Source organism: Ursus americanus, chromosome 3 (genome assembly GCF_024610735.1).
Source record: "Ursus americanus isolate L20-20 chromosome 3, mUrsAme1.1.p, whole genome shotgun sequence".
NCBI lineage: Eukaryota > Metazoa > Chordata > Mammalia > Carnivora > Ursidae > Ursus > Ursus americanus.
The window spans coordinates 44336684-44354256 of record NC_142129.1 but is presented as its reverse complement, the minus strand read 5'-3'; the positions used below and the strand labels follow the sequence as shown (position 1 = coordinate 44354256).

Below are 17573 nucleotides of genomic sequence, written 5' to 3'. Positions count from 1 at the left end.
TTTCTAGCTCCTCCCCCCTCCCCTGAGGTGGGTGGGTGGGGCTAAAAGCTCCCACCCTCCAATCACAGGGTTGGTTCCCCCTGGCAACCAGCCACCATCACTCCAGAGTCACCTCATTAGCATAAATTCAGGTGTGGTTGAAAGAGGCTTATGAATAACTAAAGACACTCCCCTCACCCTTATCAGGAAATTTTACAGGTTTAGGAGATTTGCCTGGAAGCTGGGACTAAGACCAAATACATAATTCTTACTATATCATGATATTGCAGTCCCCTAAACCCAGACACTGGGATTGGGCCCTCAAGTTATAGATTTCAGTTCTAGTCTTTCCACCTGCCCTGGTGCTGTAGGAATTGCCCCTAGGAACCTTAGTCAGTGGAGGGGAACCAGGCTGGGAACCTAAGGAGAGCACCAGGAAGCTTTCCATAGTGTGGCAGGCCAGGGGGTAGGGTGGGGCACCTTCGCAGGTACCCCTTGGGAGATGTTGGTCCTGGCAGCAGGGCAGGAAGGGCAGCCCCAGTCTCCCCAGCCGCCCTTCTGGGCACCAGCAGGTCCTGAGTGAATCTCTGCTTCAAATTTGAGCTCTGCCACCCAGAGTTGGGCATACGCTCAGAGACAGTCCACCTTTGCAGTGCACACAGGGAAATTGAGTCAGGGTGGAGTGGGTAGAGACTTGCTGGAGTCACGAAGTGAGCCCTTGGTAGAAGGCAACCAAATTCAAGTCTTAAGGCTACCTTGCAGGTGTTGAAGGGATATGCAGGGGCCTTTCTGCTTCCTCTGTCCTCACATGCAAACTTCTCAACTTTGTTTTCTACAGCACTGTGGCCCTGGGCCGGAGGGGTGTGGGAGGTGGCGCAGGTGTCCAGTAAGTAGTTGTTGAGAGAACCAACTCCCCACCATGCCTCTACATCTCTGGCCTCCAACCTGGGAGCCCATGTCTCCCCTCACGGCATCTCTGCCTGGGGCCTGCCTCTTTCCCTGTGCCTCAGCCCTCGGGCCCATGCTCCCTCTATCTAAAGTGCCCTGAGACATCAGGAACATCAGTGGGCCGTAGCAGCTGGCTGTGCCAGGACCTAAGGTTCCACATTAAGGGAACATCTGTTGGCTGGGCCTTCGAGGGCATGGTCATTCCAGGAGCCAGGAGACCATAGGCCAATGTGACTGGGTGTGAATTCCAAAACAGCCAGGTCTGAATTCTGAAAGACCAGGTTTTCTGCATTTGGAAGCTTTGGGTGCCTTCTTGTCCAAATGCTACCCGTAAGTCAGTCATAGACCCCAACAGAGAGGCTGGGAGCCCCTGAGTCCTGCCCTAGGCCCCCTTGCCCTGGCTAGCGCCTGTCCAGGCATCCTCTGTGAGCGGTTGGTGGCACTCCACTGGAATTTCTCCTCACCTTGCAGGGCTCTGCTTCATCTCCTTGCCTGGGCCTCTCTCAGGGGAATGCTTCTCAGGGACACCTAATTGAAATAATGAAATTAATGCCAGTAACAGCAGTGAACATGCATTGAGTGAGCCTGGAGTTCCAAGAGCTTTACATGTATGAATTCATTCATCCTCACGACAGCTCTCTCGGTCCACTCTTTCACGTCCACTCTCGGTCACTTGCTGACTGTCCTTTATCTGGTAAAGAAGCCCTCTCCAAAGCCCATATTTTTAGACCCCTCAGCAGGATGTGGGTCCCTTCCTGAAACTACTCTTCTGTCAAACCCTCCATGTGGCCGCCTCCCTCCTCTTCGTTTGCCCTCCCCGTAGGAATTACATCACCGCATGCACCCTGACAAGTGTGGGGTTCCCTGGGGCTCCCTCCTCCATGCCCTTCTCACTTCATGCACTTTTCCTGGGTGAATTGCTCTCCCAGGGCCTCATCCCCTCCCCATGTGCTGAAGGGGGAAGCAGGGCTGGGCCTTGGGGGGCCACGTTAAGGACTTGAGGTCGTAGGTCCTCTGAAAGGTGTGCACTGCTGGGGGTGGGCTGTATGTCCTGACCAGATCTTCCTTTTGAAAAGATCACTGTCACATCCTTGTGGGGTTGAGCGAGGAGACCATGGTGCTAGTGAAAGGTAGCTTACCCCTTAACTTGGTGGGGGCGTGGGGGGATGGGGAATAGGGCATGGATCTCACAAACATCTGGAGGTCAGACCACCAGAACATGGTGACCAAGTGATTATGGGACGAGAAGGAGACATAGCAAGGGTGGTCTGTTACCGAAACCCAACTTTGGCTGCCCTTTGTTCGAAAAACCAATACTCAGGAGATGAGTTTTGATTGGAAAGGAATATGAGCTTTATCCAGGACACCGGCCACTTGGGGAGAAGGCAGGCTTGTCCAAAGGCCAACTCCGAGGTTTCTGCCTGGCCCCGAGATTTTTAAAAGGGGTTTAGGGCAGTTGATCCGTTAAGGGAGTGCAGTGGTCTGTAACATTCTCGATTATGTGCTCACGGCAGACGCCAGCTACAGATGTTATGGGGGCGCTCAGAGGTCGTACAGGAGGGTCTGGTGACTGGTGCAGAAGGCCTGTGTTCTTTTTTAGGAAAGAAGGTGTCATCTATGGATATACAAAGAAAGGCTCAGTTAATCACATGGGTTAAGGGTGCTTGCTAAAGCCCGAAGACTACTGGGTTGGCCGGGGGGCCGAAGTGGCTTCAAGTCTGTCTAGCTGGCACTGAGACAGGAGATGGGGTTGTAGTGGGAGATGCTGAGTTGAGTCTTGGACAGGCTGGGTTTGGATTACCTCCAGCCCCGGGAGGCTGTTTTCAGGGAGTGCAGGTCTCAGGATCGGGGATTGTCTGTGTGTAGCTCTGTCCCTAAGTCCATGAGCCGATGATCTTGTCCAAGGTGAGAGGGGTGAAGCACCAGGGGCAGGGCAGCCACCAGTACCTGCTTTCAGTCAGGGTGGGCAAGGCGGGCCCCATCAGGGAGGGTGAAGATGTGGGCAGCTGGTGGCCAGAGACATTTCAGCGGAGAGGAGGGATAGAGAAGGAGGAAGGGGTGGAGCATGAAGGGAGGTGAAGAAGTGACCCTGGGGAGTGCAGAGAACTCCCAGGAGAGGCTGGCAGGGGCTGGAAGGAGAGAGAGAGAGAGAGCACGAGCACGGTAGGCAGAGGGGCAGAAGGGTTAATTAATTAATTAATTAATACTGGCTCATCAAGCTTGTCATCTGTCTCTTGCTCCCAGCAGTGCATGTCCAGCAAGGTACCAAGTCTTGATGATTCCTAAACACCCCTCAGTCTGTCCTTGCTCCCCCTCCAGCCCTCAGCGTCACCTGAGCTGGGCCTGTGCCACCACTGCACTGGCCTCTTCTGTCTCTGGGCTCTGCGTCCCTTCACAGTCCCCAGCCTTGGCCACACAGGCCTCTGCCCAGACAGCTTTCCCCTCTTCCCCCCCCCCTCCCCGGGCCGGTTGCTGCTTCCCTCCAAGTCTCAGAGCTTCGCCATCTGGAAGGCCGGCGTGGGCCTGGGGCAGCACCCTTAGGCCACCAGTTCCTGGCCCTCCTCTAGGGGTAGGGAGGGCCCACCGAGGAGGCCGAGCTGAAGCTGGACCCCATAGTGATGGCAGAGGCTGGGAGGACTAGGGGGAACCGGTGTGAGATGATAGTGGGGTGCTCCAAAGACCCCCAGCATCTCATGCTTAGGGATCCTGCCCTGGCCTGGTATGGGCCTGCTTCTCCCTTCCCCACAGTCCTCCCAACACCTTGGGGCTGTGAGAGATATAAAATCAGGTGAGCACTCCCTCTCCACCCCAGGAGCTCCTGAAATGTCCCAGCTCCTGTTTGAGGGGGTCTTCCCAGGATGAGGCTGAGCCCTGCCTCCCACTGTGAGCCTCACCTTCTCTCCCTGAAACTGTTCCCTCCCCCAGCAAGGGCCTGGCTCACCAGGGTGTGTGTGTGTGCCTGCCTGCATGTGGGTGGTGTGTGTAGTGTCTGTGCATGTGTGGGTCTGGGCCCCCTCTCACCGTGGTTCTCTCCTGCACAGGCTGCCCTGGGATGTGGGACAACCTCACGTGTTGGAAGCCTGCCCGCGTGGGTGAGATGGTCCTGGTCAGCTGCCCTGAACTCTTCCGAATCTTCAATCCGGACCAAGGTGAGTTTCCCCCTGGGCCTTCCCTAGGTCATGATTGGTCTAGCCTGCTCCCCACACTTCAGCTCCAGGCCTTCTAAGTACCAGGGACTTGGGGCCCCCTGCAGGCCAATATTCCCTGTTCCAGAGCTCCCATGCTAGTGGGAGCCTGAAACTACGACCCTGCTCTGCAGGCAGATGGAAGCACCCGCAGACATGGCTCCCAGGGTGACGTGGAGATGCGCTCTTGTGCGTGAGGCCAGGCTCTGCTCTTGGGTGTGGGTTCCATCACTTACCCATTTCGGACCTTGAGCGAGGCAATTCACCCCTCTGTCCCCCGCCCACCTTTCCCTGGTCTGTCAAATGGCAATGTGGCATAGTGACTGGGGAATCCATTCTCTTTTACTTCTGGAACTCTAGCAACGGTGACTCTGCCTGGAGGGCAGGTGCTTGTGGGAGGTGGCAGAGGGGATAGTGGCAGTATGTTGGGGTGCAGCACCCCATCTGAAGTCTAGGGAAGACAGAGTTTAGTGATGATGCCTCCCCTCCCCTCCCCCTACTTCCCCTTCTGGGGCGTTTAGCCACACCTCCCACCTCCAGACCTGCCAGCCCAGAAGGAGGGTGGCTTTAGGCTCTCTCATCCTGACATCTGGGGGACTGGGCGTGCCCCAGAGCCAGACAGGAAGTGAATTTGGAATCAGAGACAAACTCAGGCAGTGCTGGAGTGCGGGGTGCAGTGGGCCAGGTGGGGGGGCATCCATGCGGTGGCAGCCGGTGACTCAGCCACAGGGCTGCTGCGTTCCTATGGAACCCGCCTCCCTCGCTTCCTCTATTCATGTCCTCCTCTCATTCATCCTTTACCTGAGGTTTCTTGAACGTGTACTTTGGGTCAGGTACTGTGGCAAGACTGCTTCTTTTCAACAACAGAAAAGGCAAAATGAATCAGCAGTAAACTAAGATTTTAAGAAAAACTCTCCTTCACACTGTCCCTCCCTCTGGCAATTGCACGGTGAATGTGTTATTTACACGTGATCCTTAATGGCTCATTAAGGCAGGGCCCTTTAGCGTCTCTGTTCACAAAGCTGGATTAGTGAGACTTGCTTTACATGCTTAGAAAGTGGAGAATGGCATTTCTCATTCTATTTCATGGCGCCCGGGGCTGAATCTGTTCGCTGTAGTAGTTGTTACTTTGAAGGCTACTGACGATACGGGGGGCACTGATCTCCCTCCTCCTCTCAAATGCCTCGGCTCATCTCTCCTTCACTGGGTCCCATTCTGGAGGGAGAGGTAGAAGTCTCCCGTGTCTGGCCCACCCCCAGCCTATAGTCCTCATGCCCCTGGGTCCCCAGCAGAGTTTGGGCATGGGAAGTGGGGGAGGGAGGAAATCAGCAGGACCCAGTGAGAGCAGACCCAACTTCAGCTCCCTCGTTCACCTCTGGGTTCTCTCTCTTTCTTTCTTTCAGTGTGGAAGCTAGAAACCATTGGTAAGAGGAACCTTGGAGAGGACAGGCTGCTGATCATCTGTCCATCTGTCCATCCAGCGGGAGCCCAGTTCTGACTGCTGGGAACGGGTGGGGGTGGAATGAAAGGCTCCTCAGGGACCAGATTCTCCCTCCACCCCCTGCCCTTAGCCATCCGGGGAGGTGGGAGACACAGGCAGATGGAAGACACAGCCCTTGGCCTCGGGGTGCTTATGGGCTGATTCGGGAGGATAAGACACACTCATGGAAGGGATAGAAAATGGGCATTATACAGCCTGAACGTGTGTGTGAGCCCATGTAGATACTGACATCCTCAGTGGCCTTGACGTTGGAATGGAGGGCAAGCTTGAGAGCAGGGTAGACCTAACTATGCGGCATGCAGGCAGGATAATGAAAAGGTCAGGAAAGGCTTCCTGGAGGGGGTGGCATGTCAGCTGGGTGTTGGAAATAGGATTTTGAGAAGTGGAAAGGAAATGAGGGTTCACTGCTAGCAGGGGGTTCATGATAAGAAAAGGATGGAGGTGGAATAAAGAGTCAGGAGAGAGAGAGAAAAAATGTCCATGGATGAAGTCCCAGGCTCCCTTGGATGGGACAGGTTTGGGGCTGAGATGGAGGCTTGTGGACCCAAGAAAAAACCGAAGTCCAGGACCTGTGTTGCTGTTCCTGCCTTTTTCTGGAAAAGGCCCAGTCATCCTTTTCCATTCCTCTCCCAGTCCAGAGGCCCTCCCACCTTCCTGACAGTATCCCATTTCCACTTCCTGGGGCCCGGTGGGGAGAACTGAGTCATGGGCCATCAGTAGCATCACAGAAGTACTAAGCAAATGGAATTGATGCCGGAAGGCACGGCGTGTGTGTGTCAGAAAGGTGTGTGGCTGCCATGTGTGCTGCAACCTTTTAACTGAGACCCCACCCCTGTCCTTCACACCAGGGCCAGCCTTGGCCTTGGTAGAGAGTTCACCACGCACAGCTCTGGCACGCTGATGGCCGTGCGCGCTGACTCATGCCCATTTCTGTGCTTTGCAGGAGAGTTTGATTTCCCTGACAGTAACTCCTTGGATCTCTCAGGTGAGGGGATAAACGGGCCCACCATGGGCTGGTTGGAGGGAGGCCATGTGCTGACACGGGAACTTGGGGGCCCGGTTCTGGGGCAGGCAGGGCCTTTCTGTGGCTGTGTGATCTTTGGTGGGGAGCACAGATCTTTCTGGGAGCATAGATCTCTAGAAGCCATACTGTGGACTCCAACTACAGATCCCCTAGATTCGATGACCCCTGATAGTTTGGAACTCCCACAGGTGCAACGGTTGTTCTCCAACTTTCACCGTGACCACAGTCACCTAGGGGGCTCCTTAAGACTCGGATTCCTCCCCGCCCCTCAGAGTCTCTGTTTTAGCGGGCTTGGGGTGGGGCCTGAGAATGTGCATTTCCAGCCAGTCTTCCCAGTGATGCTGATGGGCCCGTCTGGGAAGGGTGCCCAATTTGGGAACCAGTGCCCTAAAATCCTGTGCTCCTACGAAATTGCTGGGGCAAAATAGTCTAGTGAAGTGGGCGCAGTCACAGCAAGGTTTTGACAATCTAGAGAGTACTCCATCTTCTGGAGATTTCCATCAGAACAATAGAACGGCAAATTCGTGGAATAGTTCTGAACAAAAAGATTTATACGTTTCTGTGCCCACACTGTCTTATAAAAAGAAATGGAGAAATGAGGAAAATAAAAGAAAGGAAATGGCTTCTACCTCTGGGACACTTTTAAATAATTGCTTTTCAAAGCTACTTCCCTTTCCTCTTCCCACCACCCTGCTGTGGGCAAAGCAGAGAGGAGAGGAGGCCCAGCAATGGGAAGGGACTTGGCCAAGGCCATGACTTCTCCGGGACATGCAGACCTTCAGAGGACTTGGAAGGAGGTTGCCAGTAATAGCCTGACATGGATTTGCTGGAAGAAGGAGGAATTTGGCATCAAAATGGGTGGTGGAAGCCATTCCTCTTCTCCCTGGGCCTGCCAGGCATCCTCCTTGTCCTACGTCACAGGACTCTGAATTCGAGAAACGATGGAGACCAGTAGTCTCCCTACTCTGGGCAGAGCTGTCTTCTGTGGCAGGGTCACCCACCCTCTGCTTCTTCCCAGAGTCCAGGAAGCATGTTTCTGGCTCTCTTGGCAAAAAAGGATTACCGTCAGCTCTTCCAACTCAACTGGCAAGGACGTGGGATTGGAAAAGTAGAGGGGTTTCCTGTCTTGGGTCTGCCCTTGCCTCCTTCCTGACCTCCCCAGAGGTGGCCTTGGCCACAGCAGGGGAAACTTCCCAGCAACATGGGTGCTGGAGCCCCTTCTCTGTGGAAGTGTCTTGTTGTACACAAGTTCCTGGCCCCTGAATCCTGTGAAAGAGAGAATCATTGCCATGGGTCCTAACATACCAGGTAAACTCCCAGGAAGCCAGTCTGGGAACAGGGTTCCATCTGGGGCCACAGTCCAGGGCTGGAGGCAGAGGGGGCTGCTTGCCTTCTCCCCTCCATGGGACATCTGTGGTTCACCCCTACAGACCATCAGGAGAGGGGAAGATGAAATGAACAATCATGAAAGGTTAAAAGGCCTCAGGCGGGGCAAAAACCAACCCAGATTCCACCCTGCAGACAGTAAATGACTCCTTCCCCTTTGGTGTCCTACAAAATGGCCTTTAAAGTCAATCAAAAGGAAATTAAAGTACATTAGTGACAGGAAACAGACCTCTAAACCTGGGAAGACAAAAGTTTTTTTTGTCTTTTTTTTTTAAACCTAAATACATATCTTAATAAGATCTGGCGCTAGGTTAATGGAGGTCTGGTCCTGGTTAATCAAGCCAGTCATGTATCCCCTTGGTGCGGGTTCTTGCAGCTGCTGCGAGGCGCAGAGCTCCTGATGTATGAGGGGCACTCCTGCTCCACAGTCACCTGAGCGGATTCCTGGACCAGAATCCGGGGATCGGAGTGCTGGTGGCTGGAGTCTGCAATGGTGATCTCACATCATTCTTTTCCGTTCACTGACGTTTGACAAGTGCTGACCCAGGGCCTAGGGAAGGGACTCAGGCCTTTCCTCGGCAAGCATTTGCCAGTTCCAGAAGAGAGGGAGACTCGGTCCTCTCAGCCCTTGTTAAGAGATCAGCTGTGCCTTGTCCTCCCCAGTGTCCTTCGTGTAAAGGCTAAGCTTGAGGTCACCAGCAATCACTGTGTTCCCTCCAACAGTGGAAAATTTCACGAACCTTCAATCACCATGGTTCCCCGATGTGCATATGGGTTTCTAGAAGTTCCCACTTAAGAAGTAATTTTCAAGTAAGAATTGCAGGGTCTTCTTAAATCGTTCCCGTGCCTCACTGAGTTTTTGTTCTATTGCAGACATGAAGGTGGTGAGCCGGAACTGTACTGAGGATGGGTGGTCAGAGCCGTTCCCTCATTACGTAGACGCTTGTGGGTTTGATGACTATGATGAGTACGAGCCCGGGGACCAGGTGAGTGGCTGTCCCCATGAGCAGGTGGTGGGGGTGGGGTTGAGGAGGCTGGTGACAGAGTGCCCCGCCGAAGGCCTTGGCTCCTGTTGGGCCTGTAGGTCCCTAGGCAGCGCGTGAGCCCCTGCTGTGTACCCAAGCCAAACACACGAAGGCCACGGCCTTCATTTGCTCATTCTGGGCCAAGAAGCATCTGCTCTGCTTCCTGAGTTCCTCTAGCCCCCACCACATGTCCCCTACCTTCCTGGTCCTTCCTGTGGCCCAGCAACTGAAGGGTTGAGGCTGGGCCCAGCAGGGGGCCTCCTGGACACTTCTCCGGGCTCAGGCTGATGCCTGTTCTGATTGGTCAGTGCCCCCGCATTCAGCAAGCATTTACTGGGCATCGGCAGAGTACAGACACTGTGGAGGGCAGTAAGAAGCTCATGGGGGATGGGGTGGGGGGGGAGGGTAGTAGAGGCACTGAGACAGGAGAGGAGGCGGTGAGATCAGCAAGAGGAGAAGAAAGGAAGGAGAAGCTGGGTGGTGGGTCCCCGGGGTGGGCAGGCCCTGGCCCGAGGGAGTTGGGGGCTGGAGCGAGCCCCACACAGAGCCCTGGACATTTTGTGCTTTGCTCCAGGATTATTACTACCTGTCAGTCAAGGCCCTGTACACAGTGGGCTACAGCACATCCCTCGTCACCCTTACCACTGCCATGGTCATCCTGTGTCGTTTCCGGTAAGACCCCCCCGCCCCCTAACACCAGCAGCTTTTGAGCTAGTGCAGCCCCTCTGCCCCCCAGCGCAGAGCCCTTGCTCTTCCCACCCACCCCACCCTTTTCCCTGGATGTCAGCCCTGGAGGTCCCTTAAAAGGCATTTCCCCCACCCCTACAATAACAGATGGGAAATTTCTGAGAGATCAGAGAGGGCAATTGCCATGTCCAGGGCCATGCAGCAGGATGGACCCTGGGGGCAGGAGACCTCCGTGCCTCACTTTTATCTTCCTGGTCTGGATGGACAGAGGTCACAGGAGGGGAAAGTCTGCTCTCTTGGAGTCGTGGAGCCAGGCAACAAAGGCCTGGCAGTGAAGGAAGATTTAGGGAGGTGGGAAGGAGATGGGGAGGTGGGGACCCCCTGAGACAGAGCTGTGGAGTTGGCCCAGAGCAGACCTCGAAGTGGAGGAGGGGATGCTGTGGGGTTCCTGGCTTCAAGGCCTCTTCTCCCCCCGGCCTGCTGAATAGGAAGCTACATTGCACCCGCAACTTCATCCACATGAACCTGTTTGCGTCCTTCATGCTGAGGGCCGTCTCCGTCTTCATCAAAGACTGGATCCTCTACGCGGAGCAGGACAGCAACCACTGCTTCGTCTCCACCGTGAGTGCTCTGGGACCCTGGCAGCAAGGCCCTTCCAGGGCGCCCGTCCCTGTGACCCCCGCCATCCAGGTGTTTTCCTGCAGGTGAAGCCATTGTCCCCAGGGAACGTAGACATCCAGGAATGACTATGAGTTGCTAGTAACCAGTGAGACCCCTGCTCAATGTCATTTCCTGTCCCTCAGCCTGTGTGTGTACTTGGCAGAGCAGACGTGGAGGGTCGGGGGGAAACGCCAAGTGTCGCTTGCCCAAGAAGGAAACTAGGCTTAGAGAGAGGGTTTGTCTGGCCCCTGGTCATTTAACCAACCAGTGACAGAGCCGAGGGGCTGCTTGGCTTGGGTCTCTCCACACCATCTCCCCAGTTCTCATACCTTTGGAGGTAAGCAGAAAGGATAGGTTTTGATGGAATAAGATGGAAAGAACAGCCCAGAGCACAGGGTCTTGACCCAAGAGGCACACTTGGGTCAGGGGGGCGGGGGGGGGTCTCTCTGAGATTTCTGGGGACCAGGACTCTCCCCCTTGATTTCTAAAACCTTCATCTGGCTGAGAAACCTCATGCGGGATCCTCTGTACTCCCCTTATCTGGAGGGGCTGGAGAAGGAGCAGGAAAGTTGGGGGAGAATGAGCCTGGGGAGGGGAGCGGGCCCCCGTTCGCCCTTCCCCCATCCTTCTCTGACATGTGTAAGTTGACTCCATGAGCAGCTTTGGCTCAAAATCACAAGATGCTGCCATGTTTAACTCTTTGAATCCGGGAATGTTGAGTCTTACAGATCCTTGGGGTGTTTGAGCCCAAGCAGGCCGAGCTGAAGGGCCCTCAGGGTTCTTCCTGCTCCTGCTGGGCTGGATTTTCAGGGCTGAGTGGGGGCCAGTGGAGGGGGCTTCATGCCTCCCTCACCCTCCCCGCCCTCTTTGCAGGTGGAATGCAAGGCCATCATGGTTTTCTTCCACTACTGTGTCGTGTCGAACTACTTCTGGCTGTTCATCGAGGGTCTGTACCTCTTCACCCTGTTAGTGGAGACCTTCTTTCCGGAGAGGAGATACTTCTACTGGTACACCATTATAGGCTGGGGTAGGTCACTGGCTGTGGCCTGGACAGGCCCAGGCCTCCCGGCCAGGTATGTCCTTGGTCCCACTGTCAGGTCAGAGGAGGGAGGCACGGTCCTGTCCCGCAGCTGATGGCACACTCCTGGGACCCTTCTTGCTCTTCCTGCCCATAGAAAGCCCACTGTCTGAAGACGTGATATGCTCAGGAGTCCTTCTGAGAAGTGAGAAAGCCAAGGGTCTGGGGGATATATGGACCCCCAGGAGGCCTGGGTGTGAGGGCCATGAAGGGTCCCTAAGACTCCAGGTCTGAAAGGGAGACCTGCCCCATGGGTCAGAACCCCCTGTTTGATTGGGGGACAGTGGCCCCTGGGGAGCCCCAAATCTGAGGGGACCCCAGGGCCTGTTGGTTTTCCTGTTATCACCAGGCTCCTTTTCTTGTTCTCCCAGGGACCCCAACTGTGTGCGTGTCTGTGTGGGCTATGCTGAGGCTGTACTTCGATGACACAGGGTGAGTACGTACTCGAGACCAGACTGCACCCCCAGCCCCAGCCCCTGACCGCACCCTGCTCGCACCGTGGCTGGACCCACCCAGCCAGCCACATCTCAGCTGGAACCTCGTGAGAATGTGCAGGGTTTCAGAGTCCTTCTCCACTTCTGCGCCCAGCTCTGAGTGTCTGTTTTCCTTTTAGGGAGGAGAGGAAGGGTGTTGAGGGTGAGGTCACACCCTCACAGTCCTGAAGGGGCAACATGGCCCTTGCCCAGGAGCCCACTGGTGATTCTAACTATTGGGCTCTACTCCCTGCATTGACAGGGAGCAGAGAAGGAAGGACCAAGGCACTAGAAGAACCAGAATGAGGCTTGGGTCTGCAGCATGCCTGAAAACTCTCCAGCCAGCTCCTCCTCAGAGAGCTGCAGCAGAAAAGCGCCACAATGGGGCCGGGGCAATTGACTTGCTGGCATCCCAGCCCTGAGCTTAATCTCTCTTCTGTCTGTCTGTCTTTCAGCTGCTGGGATATGAATGACAACACAGCTCTGTGGTGGGTGATCAAAGGCCCTGTGGTTGGCTCCATAATGGTGAGTATCTTTGGGACAAGGACAGGGAAGAGACAGGGGCTTGGGCAGAAAACAGGGGAAGGGGGCAAAAACAGAGATCACTGCACAAGCCAGCCTTCTCCTTTTTCCTGGCTACATTATATTCGGCAAGATGCATGCACGAGTTACTTAGCTAGTCCACTAGTATTGGACATTTATATTTTCTCATTTTTCCTCATAATGAAAAATGCTACTCGGAGCAATTATGTACGTCATTTTGAGCATGAGTATTTCTTTAGACTAAATCTCTAGAAATGAAATTGCTGGGTCGGAAAGAGTACCTCTTATCATTGTCTGTGTTTATAATATCAATCATTTAAAGTTTTGCGCAGGCTCCTGAGGGATAATGGTAGCTCATTGTTTTAATGTGAATTTCTCCATATTGCTGGTGCAGCGAGGTACTTTTTCCCAAACCTTTATTGACAATTTGTTTTTATTCTGGTCATTACCTGTTTATTTCTCTTACTCATTTCTCTTTTGCTTGCTTTGCTCAGTTGTCTTTCTAATTGTTTGAAAGATAGTAATGCTTTATCTGTTAAGCGTGTTGTAAGTATATTTCCAAGTCTGCATAATTTTATACAAACTGTCAGGCTTTGTCTTCGTAAATTCTGAAACTTATTTCTTATTATGGAAGCCTTTTCCCATCCTAAGACAGAAAAGTATTCTTAGTTGTTTTATAACATTTTTATGGGTTGGATTTTTGTATGTATGTCCTGAATCTAGCTAAATTTTTATTTCTTTGATCTGACATGATATCTAATCTCCTTTAGTTGTATTTTTTTTCTCCCAGTGGATAGACATTCTACCCTCTCAATTCTTTTTATTAAATAGACCATTGTTTCTCAATTATGTCAAAATGTCACTTTATCAGGAACATTCGGTATACTCTACCTGTATCCTATGCTATGTTACTAAACTATTTGGCTGTTTCCCAAATAGTGAATGCCCCCTTGTGCTAGTTGTTATAACCTGGTAGCAGGTTTTGATATCTGGTATGTTAATACCCCCTTCTTTATTCTTTTTTCCTTCAAAATTTTCTTGTATATTCACTCTTTCAAGTGAACTGTCAAATATCCTTGTCAATTTGCAAAAAAGAGTGTGGTTGAGATTTTAAGAGAAATTGCATTAAATTTATAAATTAATTTGGGGAAGTGATTTTCTTAAAACATGGAGTCTTCCTCTCCAAGACGTGTCCTGATTCTCCATTTATTCCGTCTTTCCCATGGAGTCATTTTGTACAGCTTTTCCGTTGTCTTGTTCAATTTACCTTTAAAGTGTTTTCCAGTTTGGGTTTGGATTGTGTCTGGGACTCATTCTGTCATCGTATGTTCTAGTGGGTTACAGCTGGTGCATAGGGAAGCTGTTCATCTTTGTCTATTTTTTCTTTTCTTGTTTACTTTTCTAAACTCTTAGTCATTCTTGTCCCTTTTCAGTTGGTTCTGATGGGTTTTCTAGGTAGAAAATGACACAATCTGTATATGAAAATAGTTTTACTCTTTCTAGTATTTATATAAACCACTTATTCCTGTTTTATTTTATTTTATTTTTTAATAAAGATTTTATTTATTTATTTGTCAGAGAGAGAGAGAGAGAGCTCACACAAGTAAGGGGGAGCAGCAGGCAGAGGGAGAAGCAGGCTCTCCACTGAGCAAGGAGCCCGATGCAGGGCTCCATCCCAGGACCCTGGGATCATGACCTGAGCCGAAGGCAGATGCTTAACCGACTGAGCCACCCAGGCGTCCCTATTCCTTGGTTTCGATGAGGATGGTGCTTGCTATATAGTTTTGAGCAGTTATTCTTCATTGAATTAAGAAAGTTTCTATTCCTTGCTCCTTTTAGTGCATATTTTTTAAAAATCAGGAAATCAAATGTGTTTTGGAAACATTTACTGGAGTTACCCCTTCCCTTGGTGATGGCCTTTGACAATATTCTGATTTTTCTTCTTATGAACAATGCTACGATGGATATATCCATGCATATCTTTGAGTATGTGTGAACATGTCTTTAGAATAAATCTCTAGGAGTGGAATTTCCAGGACAAAGGGTATGTACATTGAACATTTATTTTCATAGATATCGAATGAGCAGAATATAAGAGTGTTCATTTCTCACGTCTTTGTTGATGTTTTGGTTATTGAACTATTCACCGATTTCCAGGGGTAAGGGTAGCTTATTGTTTTAATCTGTTCATGTAAGAAATATTAGTAGATTTGGGTTTTTTGGTTTTGTTTTTCAAGTTTTTTTGCATTTCTGGTATAAAACCTTTATGGACATGATCTGTTTGTTCTTTTAACGCACTGCTAAATTCTATTTGTTAATATTTTGTTTATAGTTTTTGCATCGCCCTTTGTAAGTTCTCTGGTTTTGTGTGTGTTTGTGTGTGTGTGTGTGTGTGTGTGTGTGTGTGTGTGTCTATTTGTATGCTTTCTTTGTTGTCTGGAATTTGTAGTGGAGTTTTGTTAGCCTAATGAGCAATTTGTGAGGTTGTCTTTTTATTTGCTTTTTTATTTGCATCAAACAAGGAAGTAGTCTGTAAATGACATCTTTCCTAAAGGTGTTATGAAACTGATCTATAAAGTTATCTGGGCCTGATGCCTTTTAATGCATGTCTTTGATTACTTTTTAAATTTCTCCTAAGGTCATTTCTCTACTCAGATTTCCTACATCTTCTGGATTTGATTGTTAGTTTCTATCTTCCCATTTTGTTTAATTTTTTTTTTTATGATTTAAAATACTCTCTACATCTGTTGTCTTGTCCTCCTTCTCATCCCTAAATTTGTTTAATTCTACTTTCTCCTTTTGGATCGACTAACCTACGCAGGGGACAGCAGGTATGGTGTGGAATTCCCGGGACTGTTCGGGCACTGGGCTTGTAGTGGGAAAGAAGACTGAGAGAACTGCCTTTGTGGAGACTGCGGAAACAAACCAACAAAGCCAGACCCCAAAATAAAGTTTTTATTGATCAAGTCTACTTTTTCCCCCTATTTTTTATAATGAATTTTTATCTTTATTAATTTCCTTCTTGTGAAAGTAAAATGTGTGGCCCTTTCCCCCTAGCTTTCGATTTGAATGCTTAATTATTGTATCTTCAGTATTTATTATTTTTTCATAAGTTAGTGTCAAACTCTACATTTTTTTTTCTCCAGCTGTAGCTGCTTTGGCTACATTCGGAGACTGTTGCTGTGTGCTCCTCTCCTTGTGCCTTGTTTCTATTTATTTGCACCCCCGTCCTTCCCCCTTTCTCGCTGTTTGGAGAGATTTTTGACCCTGATCTTTCTCTGAAGGTAAATGCTGTTATCGCCATTCCCAGGCAGTCCTTTAATTAATAATGTTTACGGTTGTCCATTCTGGTTCCCCATGTTCCATTACTCTGAACTTGGAGTTTCTCCAGAGGACAGTTCCCACCTCTGCAGGAACCTCTTCTCTCTCTGTTTGGCATTGTTTTCCATCACCCCTGATCCTGTTTGCTCTTTCTCTTCCAGAAATTGCCTCCTTTTCCAGCTCACTCATGATAATCTCTCCTATTCTTCAGTACTCCTATGAAATTCTTTCTCTTCGATCTTTTCTGTCATTTTAGCAATAGTTAAGTGGTGAGGTAAATGAGTGTTCTCAGGCCGCCATCTTGGATTTTAAGTCTAGATGGGATTTTGACTGGATTGGGGAGGGTCCTGTCGGGACAATAACAGTCCGTGCAGAGGCAGCGGTGTGGAAAGTCTTTGCCCGGAACCGTCTCTATCTACATAACAGTCCATGCAGAGGCAGCGGTGTGGAAAGTCTGCCCGGAACCGTCTCTATCTACTTTGTCTTTGCTCTTCAGGTTAACTTTGTGCTCTTCATCGGCATCATCGTTATCCTTGTGCAGAAACTTCAGTCTCCAGACATGGGAGGCAATGAGTCCAGCATCTACTTGTAAGTATCATTATGTGAATGCCATTGTCACTTCCAACAGCTCTGTGGGCCCTGCACTCAGGTCACAGGAGAAGGCCTAGGTTTTGCTGACAGGGTAGACTAGCAGGGGCATTTGCAAGATTTTCTTCTGACGGAAGTGCCTTTAAAATGTAGTTGCCTGCCTACCCTTCAGCCAACCCAGTTGCTAATCTGCATGGTGATTACGTGGAAGGAAAGAGAGAGGGGATGAAATGGTCAGATCCTGTGTCACACTAGGAAAATCAAGATGGAAAACACCAGATTCCTGAGGGTAATTAGGGTCTTAGTTGGTTAGCAGTTGGATTTCCTTTGGGGCTCTTGGTTCTGTGGGGAGTTCATGAATGCTGCTGGATGCACTGTTGCCTGCTGTCCCCACCGCCGTCCAGGTGTGTGCAAGTTGGTCAGCCCCCACTGGCGAGCCGGGTGGACATTCTTGCTGGTCTGGGTATTGGAAGTGGGGAGTCCTTCATTTTCTCCACCTTCTTTCTTCAACTTTATCTCTGGGTCTGGTCTTCCTGCAACTCCCTCCTTCCTGAGCAGAGGGACAGCTGATACGTTTGAGATCGATGGGGTTTGCGGGCAAACTTTACCATTGAGCTTAGGGTTGTCTCCACTTCCATGGCCATTTGGCTTGTTTCCTACAAATATTCTTGCAGTCGCATCCCTAACAGCTTGTCCCATTTGCTCTGTCAGCCCTCCACTTGTTCTGAATCAGACTGAGCACCTTCTACTTCACCCATCTTGCCTCATGATCAGAAGAATGACCAGCTGGGTGTGTGGGGAGTGGGGACACTTCTCATGCCAGGGTGGAAGATCGATCCCCTGTGGTTGGCTGGAAGCGTCAGATGGGTGCAGAACATCGGAGGGCAGTTTGGGGGTCTGTCCGTGGGCAAGGTAGAAGCCAGATGTGTTGCCTCCTCAGTTTTTTAAGAAGAGGGCAAGTTAGAAGGAGCCCAGGTCTTATGGCATTGGTGGGGAGCTGGTCCTGCCTTCATCAGAGGCCCCAGCCTGGGGCTCAGAACCCTGATGGCTGCCAGTGGACAAGTGGAACAGCAGAAAGTCCCCAGCAGAGGGTTCTCCCCAGCTGACCGCTGTCTTGGATAGAAGGGAGGCAGGAACTACCCAGAGACCAGTCCCAGATCCTTCTTCTCCTTGGG

General features: G+C 51.1%; 1 protein-coding gene across 13 annotated transcripts in view; it reads left to right on the top strand.

Moving 5' to 3' along the window:
- ADCYAP1R1 (ADCYAP receptor type I) overlaps positions 1 to 17573 on the top strand; it is an 84160-nt gene that overhangs the window by 49919 nt on the left and 16668 nt on the right. For 8 of the 13 annotated variants that reach the window (XM_087860926.1, XM_045792911.2, XM_045792909.2 and 5 more), the window contains 10 exons: positions 3969 to 4076; positions 5516 to 5536; positions 6557 to 6598; positions 8897 to 9009; positions 9623 to 9720; positions 10224 to 10356; positions 11269 to 11422; positions 11845 to 11905; positions 12402 to 12471; positions 16307 to 16398. In XM_087860926.1, the coding sequence (XP_087717052.1) occupies positions 3969 to 4076; positions 5516 to 5536; positions 6557 to 6598; positions 8897 to 9009; positions 9623 to 9720; positions 10224 to 10356; positions 11269 to 11422; positions 11845 to 11905; positions 12402 to 12471; positions 16307 to 16398 (892 nt within the window). The remainder of the gene's footprint in view (positions 1 to 3968; positions 4077 to 5515; positions 5537 to 6556; positions 6599 to 8896; positions 9010 to 9622; positions 9721 to 10223; positions 10357 to 11268; positions 11423 to 11844; positions 11906 to 12401; positions 12472 to 16306; positions 16399 to 17573) is intronic. The other 5 variants (XM_087860929.1, XM_087860928.1, XM_087860931.1 and 2 more) reach the window with 2 other exon arrangements.